Source organism: Saitoella complicata, assembly GCF_001661265.1.
Source record: "Saitoella complicata NRRL Y-17804 unplaced genomic scaffold SAICOscaffold_15, whole genome shotgun sequence".
In the NCBI taxonomy this organism is placed as follows: Eukaryota; Fungi; Ascomycota; class Saitoellomycetes; order Saitoellales; family Saitoellaceae; genus Saitoella; species Saitoella complicata.
The window spans coordinates 45,792-60,727 of NW_017567006.1; the positions used below are offsets into that span (position 1 = coordinate 45,792).

The following is a 14,936-nucleotide window of genomic DNA, read 5'->3' on the forward strand; positions in this document are numbered from 1 at the left end:
GATGGATTTTTGGCGGTGACGTCGGGCGCGGCTGGTGGTGCACGTCAATCTACGACGCTCGGACCGGCAACAACTACACAACACAATAAGGAGAACGGAAGTCAACATGTTCATTACCAATACCGTCCAGCATGAACGTGGTGGAAGTGGTCGAACGGCTCGGATCAGAGCAAGAACCAGGTTTGCATGATTGTTCATGCTGATTTCGCACATCATGACTGACCTTTTCGCAAACAGTCCGTAAACTAGCAGCATTCAAGCTCCAAGCGCATATATCCGACCCATCCATCGCAGACGCATTCGTCGCCGTCGGGGGCGTGAAACCATTACGTACACTCGCTCTCACGTCAACCGGGAACACACTCGCATACTCCCTAACCTCACTCTCCAATCTCCTTGATGTGGATAGGGGGTGGGACGGCATTGACGCCGCAATCCTCGACCGGATCGTGAGTCTGGTTATCAAGGAACCACTCGTTAACATCTTACGCCCTGCGCTTAGCGTTTTGGTTTGTCTCGTCGGGCATGGTCGTGGACAGGGGCACGGCATGCTTCGTACCAAGGGATTCCTGGAAGCGATCGTGAATAGGTTGGGGAGTGCGGATCATGTCCTGTGCGCAAACTCGTTGATGCTCATAAACGCACTTACCCAGGATGCGTGGAATGCGAAGAACATGGGTGGGGGACACTCGAGGACGAATTCGCATTCGAAGGAGTGGGAGGGATTCGTGCAGGAGATGAGAAGGTTGGGTGTACAGCGTGCTGTCAGCGTACGTCTCCCTCCTTCCCCATCAAAAGTGCAGTAATGCTGACCTGCCCATGGTAGACATTGATGCAACAAACACCAACCCCCGACCTCCTCCTCCCCCCCCTCCAAGTCTTCCAATCCCTCACCCTAACCCTCCTCCACTCCTGGTCCCGTATCCGCGTCGACCCATCCCATCTCTCCATCCTCGACACTATCTGGAAAGAATCTGACCTAAACGTCATCAGTGGTACCAAATGGACGAAGCTCGGGTTCGCGACGGAGTTTCCCTTGGGTGAGTTTGCGTTTGTGGGGAGGGAGGAGGAGAGGGGTGAGTGTGGGTGTGGGTGGTTGGGGTTGAGTGATTTGGTGGGGTTTGTGGAGAAGGATAGGGAGGGGTTCAGGAAGGTATGGAATCCACAGCGCGCTTGGTATATACTGCTAACGCTTCATTGTTTTCGGTATAGTTACTGCTCGAACAGCTTGCGAAACCGGAACAGTTACGGTGTCCTCTTGCTCGAGCATCAATCACTGTCACCAACTTGCTCTACGCACATTTCTCACTCTCGATGCCGGATCCGTCATCACACCCGAAAATCGAGTCCCCATTTTCGCCGAGAGGGAGTACCATGACCCTCTCAACCGCCTACGACAACGGCCTCTGTCCCCTCCTCTTATCATGGGGAAGTCTCCACCACGCCACCCTCCTCGCATTCTTCCGCCTCTGGACCGAAAGCCACGCAATAATCGACGACTTTGACCGTGTGAAAGATTTGGTGGAGGTACTCCTCAGCACCGTCATGTCCGCTCCCGACACGAAAGATAAAGGCGTGAAGGAGGTTGAGAGAGAGTTGTTTGAGTTTGAGTATAGGTTGTTGAGGAGGTTACAGCTCGAGAGACTTGAACGGGTTCAGGAACGGACGTGGGAGGGCCCTGTGAGGGATCTGACCGAGAAGATCCGGAGAGAGGCATGGACGTTTGTGAAATGGCAACGGATCAAATGTTTGGGACGAGGTGAATGGTTCCCAATCGAAGACGGCGGGAAGAGAGGGAAGAAATGGCGCTTCGTAATATTAGAAGAGGAGAAAACCCGGAAATGTCTCCGTATCGGCGAATTCGACACCAAAGACGACACAAAGCCTACGTTAGACATGCTCCCAGAGAAGGGTGGGAATTGATCAAGGACTGACCATCGTTCTGCGCGCATTTGCTGACACTTGAACCCCACAGTCGACCTCTCCCTCGCCGGCGAAATAACCTCCGCCATCAAATCCCCTACATCGACACAATCAAACACCTCAACCCTGAAATCCCGTCCCCGATCCTCATCCCTCGCGAACGCCCTAAAATCTACCCCCACAACCATTCCGCAAATCGTTGTTAAGGCTCAATCGCCCAATGCGCGATCACCGCTGTTGACATTGAATCCGCAAACACTGCATTCGCATGCGGAGTGGTTGGATGGACTCTTGATCGCGCTGGGGCGGGAACCGGTATGTGCGGAGACGGAGGGGAGGGTGAGTGTACTTGTTAGCACGGGTGTCAAGGTCCGGTTGATGGAGTTGAGGAATGAGGGGGAGGGGGTTAAGATTAGTGGTGTTGTTGGTGAGATAAGGAGGGAGGGGGTCGGTGTTGGGTTTTATTACGGGGATCCGCTGTAAACGCAATCTTTCTATATTTCTCTTAGAGGTGGTGGTAATCATTCCGCCAAGAACCGTTCAACTTCAATACCAACACCCCGTCCCAACCCCCTCACAACCTCCCACCCAACATTAACCCTCCACCTCCCCCCACCATCCCCAACACCATCCCCCGCCCCCGTCTTAACCATCAACCGTAGCGTACCCAACGTCGCAACCTGCCTTGAAACATCTACATTCCCCTTCATCAACCTCACATGATCCTCCTCATCGAGCAGCGAATGGAAAATCGCCAACATCCGCTCCAACGGGAATGGTCTGGGGCCGAGGAGTCGCTGAGGGATCTTTGCGTCGTGTTTCCGGATTTCTTTCGCTACTGCACCGCCTTTTCTGCGGCGAGTGGGGGCTCCGCCACCTTTTGAGAAGTACCGAGCATCGAGTCGGGCTGGGTTGTAGGATGCCAGGAAGGCAGCGATGAGTAGCATCTTTGCCGTATACGGTAAATCATACTGTCCCATCCTCCCTTCCTGTACTTCCTCCCCAGGAATAAGCCGTGCCCTAACCCCGTCTTCACCCCGGAACAACCCACTCGCAACAGCGTGCCGATACAACCCCATAAACGTCCCCCCCGTCCCCGGACTCCACGATTCCCGCCCATTCCGTAAAGGTTTGAGAAACCGCGGCCAAAGTCTCCCACAAGCTTCCTGTAACAGTTCCGCAGAATTAAGTCCGAGGGTTTTTTGGATGGTATCGACGAAGCGGGGCCAGTAACTTGTTAGGACTTCCCACCACGCATTCTCTCTCGCTTCGTATTCGTCCTGTTCCCATTCTGCCTCATCCTCTCCCACGGGGTCGAATGTCACGCGTGGAAAGGGGTGGGAGGAGATGAGGGCTGTTAGGGAGGTTGGTGGGGGTGTTGGGAAGGAGATGGAGGGCTGTGAGGGGAGATGGCGGGGTGGGTGGGGGGTTAGGAGGAGGGTTGTTAGGGTTGGGATGGAGGTTAGTGAGGAGAGTGAGGTGAGGGTTTGGAGGAGGGTTGGGAGGGCGAGGGATGTGAGGAGGTGGACGGATGAGAAGACCTGGGACACAATCGGATGTTAGTACATATAGTAAACACAAGTGGTGGTGGGGACTCACTAAAACGATCTTGGTGGTACGTGAAGTGTAAGCGTGTCGCACAGCAGCCACAAACGCCGTCAAATCACCCATCCGTAGACTCTCACTCCGTACTTCATCCCCTTCCTCAACCCATACCTCCCCGCCCACGACAGCCTCAAAAATGAGGCGAGGCGTGATGGTCTCGACACAGTTGATCCAGCGGTATTCCACGTCATCACTCCCTTCCAGTACAGCTCTCAGTGCATGCTCGGGTAGTCCGCCGGGAATCGATAGAGCTGGTCCGTAGAGTAGGATAGAGGGTGGTGAGGGCAGGGTGGGGTATGACAGCAGCGTCGTCAGGGTTCGGAGCTGTGTGGTTAGGGTAGGGTATTGAGGGATCAAGGAGGCCAGTAACTCGTTTGGTAACATGATATTATGGGAGAATTGGCCGAGGGGGGGTTCGGTGTGGTGTTTATTACCCAGGATCGCAGCCAGGGCACGTGTTCCCCATACAATACGTCGCGGTGATACAGTACCACGACAAAACACAACTCCGTTCAAATCCAAGATGTCCACAAAGAAATACAACTTCAATTCCGCTCTGGTCATCGGAGGGTGTGTACCCATACTCCGTCGCTCCTATGAACAGGACTAACAAGTACACATAGCTGCGGCTTCCTCGGCGGCCACATCGTCTCCCACATCCTCGACAGCGACCCCTCCATCTCCATCTCCGTCATGGACCTCCGCATCCCCAACACCCCACCCCACCCCTCCGTCGCCTACCATGCCGGCGACATCACCTCCCTGGACGACATGACCCGCATCATCCAATCCACCCGTCCAGACGTGATTATCCACACCGCATCCCCCGTACACGGCATGGGCCGCGATATCTACTTCAAAGTCAACGTCGAAGGGACACGCACAATTTGCCGCGCGGCGAAAGCTGAGGGTGTGAAAGCAATGGTATTCACCAGTTCGGCGGGCGTGGTGTTCGATGGGGATGACCTCATTAACGTTGACGAGAGTGCGCCGATCCCCGTGGTTGCGATGGATGCGTATAACGACTCCAAAGCCGAAGCAGAGAAACTCGCTCTCGGCGCGAATTGTGACGAGTTCCGCGTGTGCGCAATCCGTCCCGCTGGGCTCTTCGGCGAGGGGGATCGTCAGTTGATCCCCGGAATGCTCTCCGTCCTCGCGAACGGACAAACTCATTTCCAACTCGGCGACAATCTCAATTTATTCGATTTCACATACATCCTCAACGCCGCGCACGCCCACCTCCTTGCCGCCAACCAAATACTCTCCCCAGACCCTTCTATCGTCTCCACCGTCGCCGGCGAAGCTTTCTTCATCACAAACGCCAGCCCAATCTACTTCTGGGATTTCCCGCGTACACTCTGGTCCCACCTCTCCCACGTCTCAAGCCGGCACCTCATCCTCCCGCGTTCCCTCGCCGTGGTTCTCGCGGGCGCTGCGGAGTGCTGGAGTTGGATCGTGGGGAAGGAGCCGGGCTTTACGCGGTTTAGGGTAAAGTTCTCGTGTGCGAATCGGTATTATAATATTGGGAAGGCGAGGAGGGTGTTGGGGTATGAGCCGATTGTGGGCTTGGAGGAGGGGATTAGGAGGAGTTTGGCATGGGTTGATGAGGAGAAGGCGAAGGAGGGGAAGTGAGTGATAAAAGGGAAGGGAGTCTGTTGGAGGGATATGGGAATATGGTAATCTTCATGAGCATGTCCTTTGCCTTTTATCGTATCATCGCGTTGATATCATGACGATTATGTCCCCGGCTGCGGCGCAACCTCCTTCGGCGCCTTCTTCTTCGGCTTATCCTCCGTCAACTCAATATTATCCTCAGGAACCTCCTTAAACTTCTCCAAAATCACATCCTCAACCTCCTCACTAACATCCCCCTGCACCACAATCTCATCCACCCCCGCCGCAGTCTTACTCACACTCGCCCCAGTAGCAAACTTATTCGCAAACAACTTTGCCGCCTTCTTCAAATCAATCCCAAAGTGCTCAAGCCCCTGAATGGAGGTGATATGTTTTCGTTTATTGCGTTCGACGCGTTTGATCGTCACCTTTGTCCGGGATTTCTTGGCTTCGAGACGTTCGGCTTTGGCTTCAGCTTTTGCTTCTTTTTTGGCTTGTTCTTTTGCGAGTTTTTCGCGGGCTTCGAGTGAGAGGGTCGATGCGGCGGCAGAGAGGGCGTCGTCGGAGTAGAGGTGGGTGAAGAGTTCGGGTTCGGAGTCTTGGAGCCATTTTTTGCAGGCTTTGAAGCGGGAGCCGAATTCGCAGTATTCCGGGGGGTAGGAGCAGACTGTGCAGACAGTTAGTCGTTGATCCGCGCGTGCGGAGAGGGAGGAATGGAGGGAAACACCTTGACAGTAGACCATTGTCTTTGCTACGGGTGCTGAAGCGTCGGCCATTGTAACTGCTATTGGTGCTGAATTGGATTGGTGGTTGTGTTGGAGGATCATTACTCGACGTCTGCTTGAATCGTCGATGCACGTGAATGTGTTGCCCCTGAACTCGCCCTGGTATACGGCATACACCCCAAAACACTACACCATTGACCATTGCAATTGTTGAAGGACGACAATGTCAACAACGGAAGCGAGAAGGAAAGCAGAGCTCGAAGCTAAACGCGCAAAGCTCGCCGAGCTGAAGAGAGCCAAAGCGGAGCGGTCATCCGCGTTCGCTGCGTTACAGGCACAACCCCCAGCCGGCACCGCGGGGTCACACAGCGTGAGTGTATGCACCCCGTTTATACAGGTGGAAGGTGCTGACTTGGGTGTGGGGGTGTGTAGAGCGGTCCAAGTCCACCACCAACCCGCGATAGAACCGAGATAGACAACCTCGTCTCCTCACTCCTCGGAGATCGACCACGTACCTCAGCTTCTACATCCTCGCATTCCAGCGGCGTTCCCGCAACACCGACCCAAACTGACTCTGCACCCCGTCCACAGTCCTCTTCGGCTTCGTTAGGGCTTGCAACGGCGCCGCTCGTCACGATTCTGGATGTTGCGCCGCCGGTGGTGAAGGAGGTTGTGACGTATAGTAAGGAGGTTCAGACGATGGAGGTATGCGTTGGAAGTTACGAGGAGGGTGAGCAGAGGGATATGGTGGGACGGGAGACGGAGGAGGAACTACGAGCCAGAATCCGCGTGGAGGTCGAGGAGGAGCAGAGAAGACTGGCGAAGGAAGACCAAGGGGAACAGCAATTGCAGAAGCGTGACGTCGAGGCTACTCCAGGTCGGATAAATGCCACCTAAATGTACAAGATGGCTGACAATCATCCTATAGAACTCACCGAACCGGAACTCGATAACCTCCGCACCGCACCCTCCCTCGCCTCCTTCCTCGACCGCTCAACACGCGTACTATCCCGTGCCCTAGCGGAAGAAAACTACGACATCCTCAAAGATTACTCAGCGTCACTTACCCCCACCAACACGGACACCGAATCATCCACACTCACGCAAATTCACCAGTTCTACGATACGAGCCGAGGAAGAGGACGCGCGGTAACGGCTCTTGATTTCTGTACACAGCACCCGGAACTCGTACTCGCATCCTACACCAAAGGCTCCGGCACAGTCGCCACGAGCACGGCGCCAGGGTTGATCCAGATTTTCAATTCGTATGCGGATCCGGGTGTCGCGGAATACTCGTTCACCGCACCCAGCGATATCTTGAGTGCGCAATTCTCACCATTCGATCCGCATATAGTGGTAGGAGGTTTATACAGCGGTCAAATCATGCTATGGGATCTCCGCGCCGGCGAGCGCGCAGTCCTCCGTTCACCCCTAACCACAACCTCCTCTTCCACCTCAACCGGCCTCCTAGGCCACTCATCCCCCGTCTACGCAACCTCAATCATCGGAACCCAAAACGCCGCATCCCTAATCTCCGTCTCCACCGACGGCCATTTCTGCGCCTGGTCCCTCGACCAACTCTCCGCGCCCCTCGAATCCCTCCCCCTCATCTCACCCCTAAACCACACCGAAATCGCACCGACTTGTCGGATGCCACCCAACCCCCGTAACCATCGCACCACCCCCATGTCCCCCAACCCACCCCCTAACCCCCGCCTTCGCACCCGCCCCCCCCGCCCGATCATACCTCGCACAACCCCACACCCCCCCCTCCTCCGTCCCCACCACGAACGCCGTCGGATCCCGCGGATGAAACGCGAGGGAAGGGGGATGGGAATGGGGGTTGGGGTTGGGGAGTTGGGGGAGGTTGTTGTTAGTTGTGGGTTGGATTGGAGTGTGAAGATTTGGCGGGGGCAGAATGCGAACGCGAACGTTAGCACGAATGGCAAGTCTGTGGGGCAGGCGAGCGCGAAGGTTAGGGAGGAGGAAGCGGCGTTGACCTATCTCCGGGAAGAAATTGTCTATGACGTCGCCTGGCACCCAACCCGTCCCTCCATCTTCGCTACCGTCGACGGCTCCGGCGCGCTGGACATCTTCGACATCGTCCGCGACCAAGAAATCAGCGTCGCGCGCGCAACACTCATCCCGCACCCATCCACCTCTACAAACGCGAGGAGTAGAAGTTTGAATAAAGTTAGGTGGGAAACGGGGAGCGGTGATGGGAGACGGGTTGCAGTGGGTGGGTTGGGTGGTGTCGTTAGTGTTTTTGATGTTGGGAAGGAGTTGGGGGGGGAGGGAGGGGGGCTGGAGGAGGCGGGGGCTGTTAAGAGGATTTTAGGGGGTGGGAGACGATGAGGAGAACGAGAGGAGAGTGTTTGTGCGCGTTTGGCTTGGGGGGGTTTGAGACATCATAGATACCCGGGGGCCGATTGAGATTTGAGGGCAGGTACTGTAGCATCTTGTGACGCGGGAATGAAGGATATGTCTACTACGATAGGTAGAGCTCAGTTTGGTTCCTTAGACACGTAAACTATAGCTACCCTGACCCCCAGACGAGACGAGAGACGTGATCTGTCTTTCTCTTCGTCGGTTTAATGAATCCCATGAACTGCATCTCTGCCATTCCTCTCAAGAACCTCGCCTGGTCACCCTGCTTCCTTTCTTCCTCCTCGTCCTCCTTGTGCCGTGATCTCGCTTGCCCGTCCTCGGACACCCCTCGACCCTCGTCTCCATCATCCTCGTCTTCCTTGTGTCGTCTCTCTGCAATAGATCCAAACGCAGTAAACCAGTCATAGACATTGATCAATGACCCACACTCCATGTACAATTGATGTAGAATGGCAGTGTCTGGCTGCGTCGTGAGACCCCCATCTGCATCGTCATCAAAGATCTCTTCATCACGGCGAGTAGTATTTTGAGGTGGTGCACAACAGCTGCAGGCGAGGTAGTGATGGGGTTGGGTAAGGGCTGTCTGGATTGCTGCTCGGTGTTGTGCGGAGAATGCCTGATCTTTGAGTTAGCAAAATTTCACACGTAACAAGACTCGAAACACACATCCTGATGCGGCTTTGTCACATTGTAATAGAACACTTCGTGCAATGTCAACTCCGTGTATGACTTCAATGACGCCTCAAGGTACTCCTTCAGAAGTGCATGTACTTTCTCGACGACCTTTGTGTATGCAACTTCACCATTTCGCATACTTGCTTTTGACGAAGCAATGCGGATCTTTTTGCTTACATGTGTTGCACGGTCTCCCTCTTTAGCCTCCTGCAGCGTGTATTCGGAGACCAACCCGCGATCCTTCTCCCCCTCTTCATCTGACGATTCCTCTGCCACTGCAATTTTAACTGCTTCTGCCTCCAAGATCTGGACCAGTTCGTCCAAGAGACCGACAAATGTTGCATTCACATCGGAGCCTGTTGTTCCCTCCACACACTTGGCCAGGAACTGCTTCAAACTTCCTGAGTTCATCTTCTTCATCAACATGAGCATCTCCTTCAACCATCGACCATCAACAATATCACCTTGCAATGCCATCAGATAAACCTCCAATCGACCTTTCTTCACAGCGGTGGACACCAGTGAGCTTTGCAGAGCATCCAAAACATTCAACGTCATCTCAAGCTGTGCGGCATGCTTTACGTTCTCGGCGGCAAATTCAGAAATGAGAGAACTCAGAGTCAAGTCATTTTCAAGCAGGGCACGAACCCGCCCCGCCCTGCAGTCTGGCATTTCCAATTGTTTCGAAACAAAGTGACGGAATGACGGCAAAGTTCGGATGGCTTGAAAGTGTTCCTTCTGCAGGACGGCCTCCCAACATGACTCAAGTGCCCCCCAACCTTCCTGATTTTCCTCTGTGTCCCAAGTCTGCCGATCTCTCATCGTGTCGGGTGCTGCAACGAGCACAGACAAGGGATTTGCGTAAAAGTGACACATGTACGCAAACTGCAATCCATCAACGAAAGATTCGATAGACTGTGTGTGCATCCTCCATTTATCCCACAAGAACTCGTACAGTCTGGCACCTAGTCTGACCTTGTTGCTTGGTGCAAGGAGGACTTCTCTCACAATGACCTCAAGACAATCCTCTCCGCGTCGGACATCAAATTTCTGGGCTAGGAGAAGACGGGTGGTGGCGGACGGTAGAGTTTCTTGGAAATGTTGAAGGGAAGTTGCAATACCTAAAAGAACCACGACAGGGATCTGAGGCAGATAGTTGTGGAGAAGGTTGAGGAGTTGCGGAAGGAGGTTTCCGGGAAGAGTTTCGGTGTCCTGCACTGCGATGGTGATCTTGAAGGAAGCCGCAGAAGCGCTCATTGCACCCAACTTGTGCTTCATCCACGCTGCCAGAATCTTCAAATCGTAGTTTGCCAGCTTGATTCCCTTCTTCTCTCCACCAGATCGCAAAGGAGCAAGTTCATCCTCCTCAGTCTCTCCCATAACAGCATCCATTGCACCCTCAATGATTTTCTTCAAACAGGCTCTGAGGTTTGGTGCATCTCGTGAGGTCAGGAGAATCACAGGTCCGCAATTGAGGGCCCGAGTTGCAGAGGTGATCTGATTGAAGAGGCGGGAGTGCGAAGAGATGTTGGGTCCAGCCAGGACGAGGCCCACAGGGACGCCAGCCGGCTCTTCAGTGTAGGCATGACGGACAAAGTCGCCAAGCTCAACGAGCATCCGTTCATTGACACTGCTGAGGATGTGCTCAATCTTGCGCTTCTGCTCACCCCAAGTCCACTCATACAACGTCTGCCTAAATCTCACGGCTTCTTTGTTCTCCTTTCCATTCAACAGGGGTTTGAAGGTGTACGCGTGCCCTAGGCGTCTCCTCTTCGGCGGTCGTCCTTCTCGATAGGTTTCACTGTTTTCGTCCCGGTGCCATATGGACTCGCGACCGGGTGGCATGATGAGAAAGCATGACTGGGTGATTGAATCGAACTCGTCTTGTGCCATTCTCTGGAACTTCCCCAGAGGTGGTGAGGGTAAACACAGAGCTGCGCGTCCGACAGGCACCCGCACGTCGCAGTCGACGTTACAGTACTCCACCAAAAATCCAGCAACCTTCACCAATGCCTCCAAGAATACCCCTTCCCGCACTCAGAATACCCGGCACCCTCCACCATGCCCGTCCCCTCCTCTCACGACCATCGCACATGCCAATCCCACAACACCACCTCCACTCAACCCTAAACCAAGAAGAAATATCCCACTTCGACTCCCTGGCCCAGACATGGTGGGACCCACACGGTGAATCCCGGATGCTGCATCTCATGAACCCGACGCGGGTGCGGTTAATTCTGGATCATCTTGCCCCGTCGTTGGTTGAGGGCACCGAACCGTTAAAGGGAAAGAGGATATTGGATGTTGGGTGTGGAGGAGGTGTATTGAGTGAATCCCTCGCACGACTGGGAGCGACGGTACAAGGCCTCGACGGATCTCCAATGGCAATCAAAGTCGCAAAAGGCCACGCACGACGATCACCAGAGTTAATGGACGGAAGGCTGGACTACGTGAATTCCACCACAGAGAAGCTCGTGCTCGAAAAACCCACAAAACAATACTCCGTCATCACAGCAATGGAAATCCTCGAACACGTCGATAACCCCTCCCTCTTCCTCTCCCACCTAACCTCCCTCCTCGCACCAAACGGGTACCTCTTCCTCTCCACCATCTCCCGGACTCCACTCTCCTACCTCCTCACCATCTTCGCCGCGGAACATCTGCTGAGGATGGTCCCCGTCGGAACGCATTCGTGGAAGAAGTATATCAACCCGGAGGAGTTGAGGGGGTGGTTTGAGGCGAGGGAGGAGATGGATGTGGTGGAGGTTAGAGGCGTGATTTATGTGCCGTGGGAGGGCAAGTGGAGGACTATGCACCCGGGGGAGAAGTGGGCCGAGGGGTGTAATTATTTTTTGGTGGCGAGGAAGAAGGGAGCTGCTGAACCCCAGGTTGAGGTTCAGGCATGAGTAGCGGCGAGGACAGGCGGATCGTGACCAAAACTTCCTGTCAAGTAGACAGCCTATAACCACGTCATTGAACGGACAACGAAACACTTTTATCCCTCTATCAAATACGCCAATTGCTCCAATATGCTATCCATGTCCTTTCGTCCTCCCTCATTTCCACCCCTGGTCCCCCATCCTACCTCCACCCCCCAACTTCCCACGTTAACATCCCACCTACAACCTCGCCTTATTCTCCCACCCCCCACCACCCCCCATCTCCTCTCCCTCGCCCTTCCCCCCCTCCCTCTCCTCTCTCACCTCCCTAACCAACCCCACAACAACCGTGATATCATCCGGCTTCCCCCCCTCATACTCATACCCATACTTCCTTGCCTCACGTCCAAACGGAACTTCATTCGCCGTATTCCACCCCGCTTTCTTGGCCGCGATCACGATGGCGCGGGCGAGTGCGTCGACGCCGGGACCGAGGTGGTCTTCGGTTCCGGGGGGAACGGGGAGAGTGGGCGTACATTCCGAGGGTGAGGGATCGGATGTCCAGGCCCCGCATACCCGCATTTCTTCCCTCACGATGGATGCGATGGATTCGGGGGATAAGTTGTCCGTAACGCCGTCCGTGACGATGCATACTACATCTCCGTGTTGGAGTTGATGTGTCGTCTCGGCCGCCGCACTCGGGTGATCCGTTAGGTGCCCACTACTCCGGATCGAGGGTGGGATGATGCTTAGCTGTAGTGGTGCGTTGAAGAAGTGGGTTTGTGGAGATGAGGCGTGGAATAGGGGAGATTTGGGTGTTGAGGGAGATGGGCGGAAGAGGAGGTAGCCCGAATCTCCCAGGTTCGCGACTCGTAGTGTACCGGTTTTCAGACCTATGGTGGCGACGCACGCGGTTGAGGAACCAGCCTCCACACGCTTACTCTCCACCAGTTTCGTGAATGCACGTTCGAGGATGCTTTTTGGGCTTCCGGCTCTCGAGGCGACATTTTTGATGGCGGAGGCTTCGGTCTCTAGATCTTCGCAAAGGGCTCGGGAGAAGAGGGAGGGGTCGACACCGATGTCTGACCAGCCGCCTACGCCGTCCGCTGTGGTCGCAACATGTCAGTATTTTGAACAGTATAAGTGGGAGGGGAGAGCCTACCTACTCCGAGCGCAACTGCGTCCGCATCGGCCATAGATGTAAGGAAAAATGCATCCTCGCCCGTATCTGGAACCTCAGGATCCTGTGTCGGTGTTTTCCGGTGTTTTTTTGGTGAGTAAGCGGCGGATAGATAACATGTATAACTCGGTTGTCTTGAAGCATGTCTCGTGGTCGCGAAAGATCTTGATCCCTTCACGGTGAGACGGAGCGATCGTGGGAGAAGCATCGTACGCGTGATGGTGGAGATGTTTTTTTTCTTGGAGGTTCGCTTCGGCCTTATCGTGTCGGGCCGCGGGCGAAATTCCGAAAGGGTAATTCGTCAATGAGCGTCAAGATGCAGCTGGTTGGTGCACACAGCAGTATCGTCGTTACCGAGGACAAAGTCCGAAAGTGGTAATTTCACAAAATGGTTGAATCGACCGGTACAACCTACACGGCAGTCATTGCAAAGGCGTTGGTGGCTGTGTTAAAGGTGGATGAGGAACGAGCGAGAAAGAATGTGAGGGCGGTAACGGATCCGTTCGTGGGGCATCAGTTTGTTGTCAACCTCCGTGCTCTACAATATTCCAACCTCGACGACGCTTCTGCACGGCTACAAGGAGTCAGCTGGTCAGAAGCAACAGCAGGACGGATAGCAACTGCCGAGATCAACGGCCCCTGCCTCCGTCTCTCCGTTCACAAAGCGCGATGGGTCCGTGACAATTTCGCCAAATGGACCGCACAGACGACATCGCCCTCCAAGACCGACATCGACACTCACGGAGAGCTGCCGAAACTACGAGTAGTAATCGACTCCCTTGCGGCAGGATTTGGTATCAGACACGTGGAAGCAATTGGGATTGCCGGTTTCATTGCGGCGACATATGACGGGCCCGTGGAGATTTACGAGTTCGTGGATGAGGAGAGTAAAGCATACGGTGAGACATCCCATGTCATCCCTACCAAGCTCCTCTGTTCGGAGTACTGATTCTGGTCTCAGCCTCCCTTCGAAGAACAGTTTACGCGAACCCCCAGGAGTCGCTACAAAAAGCCTGGCTAACCTCAAAACACTCCCCACTCCCACCATCCCCACCAACCGCTGCCGAGTTTACACACAACCATGACGAGCAATCATTCCAGCAAACTCTGTTCCGGGAAGTTATCTACCCACACCTCGAGCGCAGCTCAACCCCACGCACCAGCACCCCAGATATCTTACGCTCAAAAGACTTCCCCTCCATCGACCCCGCGACGAATGAGGACGTCGTCTGGCTAACCACCCGTCCCCTCCTAAGCTCAATCCAACTCTCCACACCCAAACCCGACGCCCACACAATCCCCGACCTCACCTCCCTCCTCCAATCCGAACTCCTTCCCACAATCACCGACCGCGAACTCTTCGATGAGAACGCGGCAAAGGGGTTGAGTTTGGAGTTAGCGAGGACGTGTCTCCTGACCTCGGCACTAGCACACTCGACCGCGAAACCAATGGTGGATCCGGGAGCGGTGGGGTTGACGTTGCAATACACCCACGCACGGCTCTCATTCACCTCCGATCCCTCTTCCTCTTCCGCCGAGGGGTTGTGCTTCGGGAGAACAGCGGAGACATTCACCCCCCTCGCTTCCCTCCTCTCCCTCCTCTCCTCAACCCTCCCCTCGGCCCCTTTGGAATCAAACCCCAAGGCGTTCATCGACGCATTATTAAGAGTGGCGAAGGAGTTGAGTTCAGTGATTTCGAAAACGCGGGTTAGGGGCGTCACGGATGAGGGGTTGAGAGAGGAGAGGAGAAGGGGGTTGGAGGTTGGTAGGAGGGTTGTTGGGTGGGGTTTAGTGGCCGTTGGGGCACGAGGGGTTGAGAGGATGTAGGAGTTGTGATTGTGGATAGGACGTGGTGGGGAACAGTGAAGCATAGGAATACATCTCGATTCAAATCCTACACCACATCATACGATGATAACATAACATACACCAAGCCATGGTCCGTAA

General features: G+C 54.7%; 9 protein-coding genes across 9 annotated transcripts; 5 read left to right on the plus strand and 4 right to left on the minus strand.

Annotated features, from left to right (window-relative positions):
- The first annotated feature begins 61 nt into the window (after window positions 1-61).
- Window positions 62-2,807, plus strand: SAICODRAFT_66233 (uncharacterized protein). Its single transcript, XM_019170205.1, has 5 exons — window positions 62-180; window positions 238-770; window positions 827-1,153; window positions 1,213-1,912; window positions 1,976-2,807. Exons 1-5 carry the CDS (start codon window positions 132-134, stop codon window positions 2,404-2,406), a joined length of 2,040 nt encoding a protein of 679 aa, XP_019023353.1. The 5' UTR covers window positions 62-131; the 3' UTR covers window positions 2,407-2,807.
- Window positions 2,445-3,912, minus strand: SAICODRAFT_8071 (uncharacterized protein; the record flags this gene model as incomplete). Its single annotated transcript, XM_019171213.1, has 2 exons — window positions 2,445-3,464; window positions 3,523-3,912. The coding sequence occupies 2 exons, from the start codon at window positions 3,910-3,912 to the stop codon at window positions 2,445-2,447; spliced, it is 1,410 nt and encodes a 469-aa protein (XP_019023354.1).
- Window positions 3,913-4,051: 139 nt separating this feature from the next.
- Window positions 4,052-5,160, plus strand: SAICODRAFT_8072 (uncharacterized protein; the record flags this gene model as incomplete). Its single annotated transcript, XM_019171214.1, has 2 exons — window positions 4,052-4,098; window positions 4,152-5,160. The coding sequence occupies 2 exons, from the start codon at window positions 4,052-4,054 to the stop codon at window positions 5,158-5,160; spliced, it is 1,056 nt and encodes a 351-aa protein (XP_019023355.1).
- Window positions 5,161-5,294: 134 nt separating this feature from the next.
- On the minus strand, window positions 5,295-5,816 carry SAICODRAFT_48607 (density-regulated protein DRP1; the record flags this gene model as incomplete). Its single annotated transcript, XM_019168933.1, has 1 exon — window positions 5,295-5,816. A coding segment is annotated over one exon (522 nt), but the record flags the coding sequence as incomplete, so codon positions are not given.
- A 233-nt stretch (window positions 5,817-6,049) lies between these two features.
- SAICODRAFT_19820 (WD40 repeat-like protein) lies at window positions 6,050-8,711 on the plus strand. Its single transcript, XM_019166161.1, has 3 exons — window positions 6,050-6,237; window positions 6,300-6,744; window positions 6,796-8,711. Exons 1-3 carry the CDS (start codon window positions 6,091-6,093, stop codon window positions 8,220-8,222), a joined length of 2,019 nt encoding a protein of 672 aa, XP_019023357.1. The 5' UTR covers window positions 6,050-6,090; the 3' UTR covers window positions 8,223-8,711.
- On the minus strand, window positions 8,404-10,775 carry SAICODRAFT_25937 (uncharacterized protein; the record flags this gene model as incomplete). Its single annotated transcript, XM_019166895.1, has 2 exons — window positions 8,404-8,871; window positions 8,922-10,775. The coding sequence occupies 2 exons, from the start codon at window positions 10,773-10,775 to the stop codon at window positions 8,404-8,406; spliced, it is 2,322 nt and encodes a 773-aa protein (XP_019023358.1).
- Window positions 10,776-11,283: 508 nt separating this feature from the next.
- SAICODRAFT_30738 (ubiquinone biosynthesis O-methyltransferase) lies at window positions 11,284-11,956 on the plus strand. The gene has a single exon (XM_019167751.1). It carries the CDS (start codon window positions 11,312-11,314, stop codon window positions 11,834-11,836), a length of 525 nt encoding a protein of 174 aa, XP_019023359.1. The 5' UTR covers window positions 11,284-11,311; the 3' UTR covers window positions 11,837-11,956.
- A 93-nt stretch (window positions 11,957-12,049) lies between these two features.
- On the minus strand, window positions 12,050-13,197 carry SAICODRAFT_58121 (protein serine/threonine phosphatase 2C; the record flags this gene model as incomplete). The annotated part of the gene is made up of 2 exons (XM_019169586.1): window positions 12,050-12,915; window positions 12,972-13,197. The coding sequence occupies 2 exons, from the start codon at window positions 13,195-13,197 to the stop codon at window positions 12,050-12,052; spliced, it is 1,092 nt and encodes a 363-aa protein (XP_019023360.1).
- A 112-nt stretch (window positions 13,198-13,309) lies between these two features.
- On the plus strand, window positions 13,310-14,823 carry SAICODRAFT_19824 (uncharacterized protein). Its single transcript, XM_019166163.1, has 2 exons — window positions 13,310-13,888; window positions 13,951-14,823. Exons 1-2 carry the CDS (start codon window positions 13,378-13,380, stop codon window positions 14,814-14,816), a joined length of 1,377 nt encoding a protein of 458 aa, XP_019023361.1. The 5' UTR covers window positions 13,310-13,377; the 3' UTR covers window positions 14,817-14,823.
- Window positions 14,824-14,936: the final 113 nt, after the last annotated feature.

What these genes read in the sequence shown, in the direction of transcription:
- SAICODRAFT_66233 (XM_019170205.1), top strand. Translation starts at nt 132, where the DNA reads ATGAACGTGGTGGAAGTGGTCGAACGGCTCGGATCAGAGCAAGAACCA. An exon ending in CGGATCAGAGCAAGAACCAG is followed by an intron (nt 181 to 237) that starts GTTTGCATGATT and finishes TTTCGCAAACAG; the next exon opens with TCCGTAAACTAGCAGCATTC. An exon ending in ATAGGGAGGGGTTCAGGAAG is followed by an intron (nt 1,154 to 1,212) that starts GTATGGAATCCA and finishes TTTTCGGTATAG; the next exon opens with TTACTGCTCGAACAGCTTGC.
- SAICODRAFT_19824 (XM_019166163.1), top strand. Translation starts at nt 13,378, where the DNA reads ATGGTTGAATCGACCGGTACAACCTACACGGCAGTCATTGCAAAGGCG. An exon ending in TGAGGAGAGTAAAGCATACG is followed by an intron (nt 13,889 to 13,950) that starts GTGAGACATCCC and finishes TTCTGGTCTCAG; the next exon opens with CCTCCCTTCGAAGAACAGTT.
- SAICODRAFT_30738 (XM_019167751.1), top strand. Translation starts at nt 11,312, where the DNA reads ATGGCAATCAAAGTCGCAAAAGGCCACGCACGACGATCACCAGAGTTA.
- SAICODRAFT_19820 (XM_019166161.1), top strand. Translation starts at nt 6,091, where the DNA reads ATGTCAACAACGGAAGCGAGAAGGAAAGCAGAGCTCGAAGCTAAACGC. An exon ending in GCACCGCGGGGTCACACAGC is followed by an intron (nt 6,238 to 6,299) that starts GTGAGTGTATGC and finishes GGGGGTGTGTAG; the next exon opens with AGCGGTCCAAGTCCACCACC. An exon ending in TGACGTCGAGGCTACTCCAG is followed by an intron (nt 6,745 to 6,795) that starts GTCGGATAAATG and finishes ATCATCCTATAG; the next exon opens with AACTCACCGAACCGGAACTC.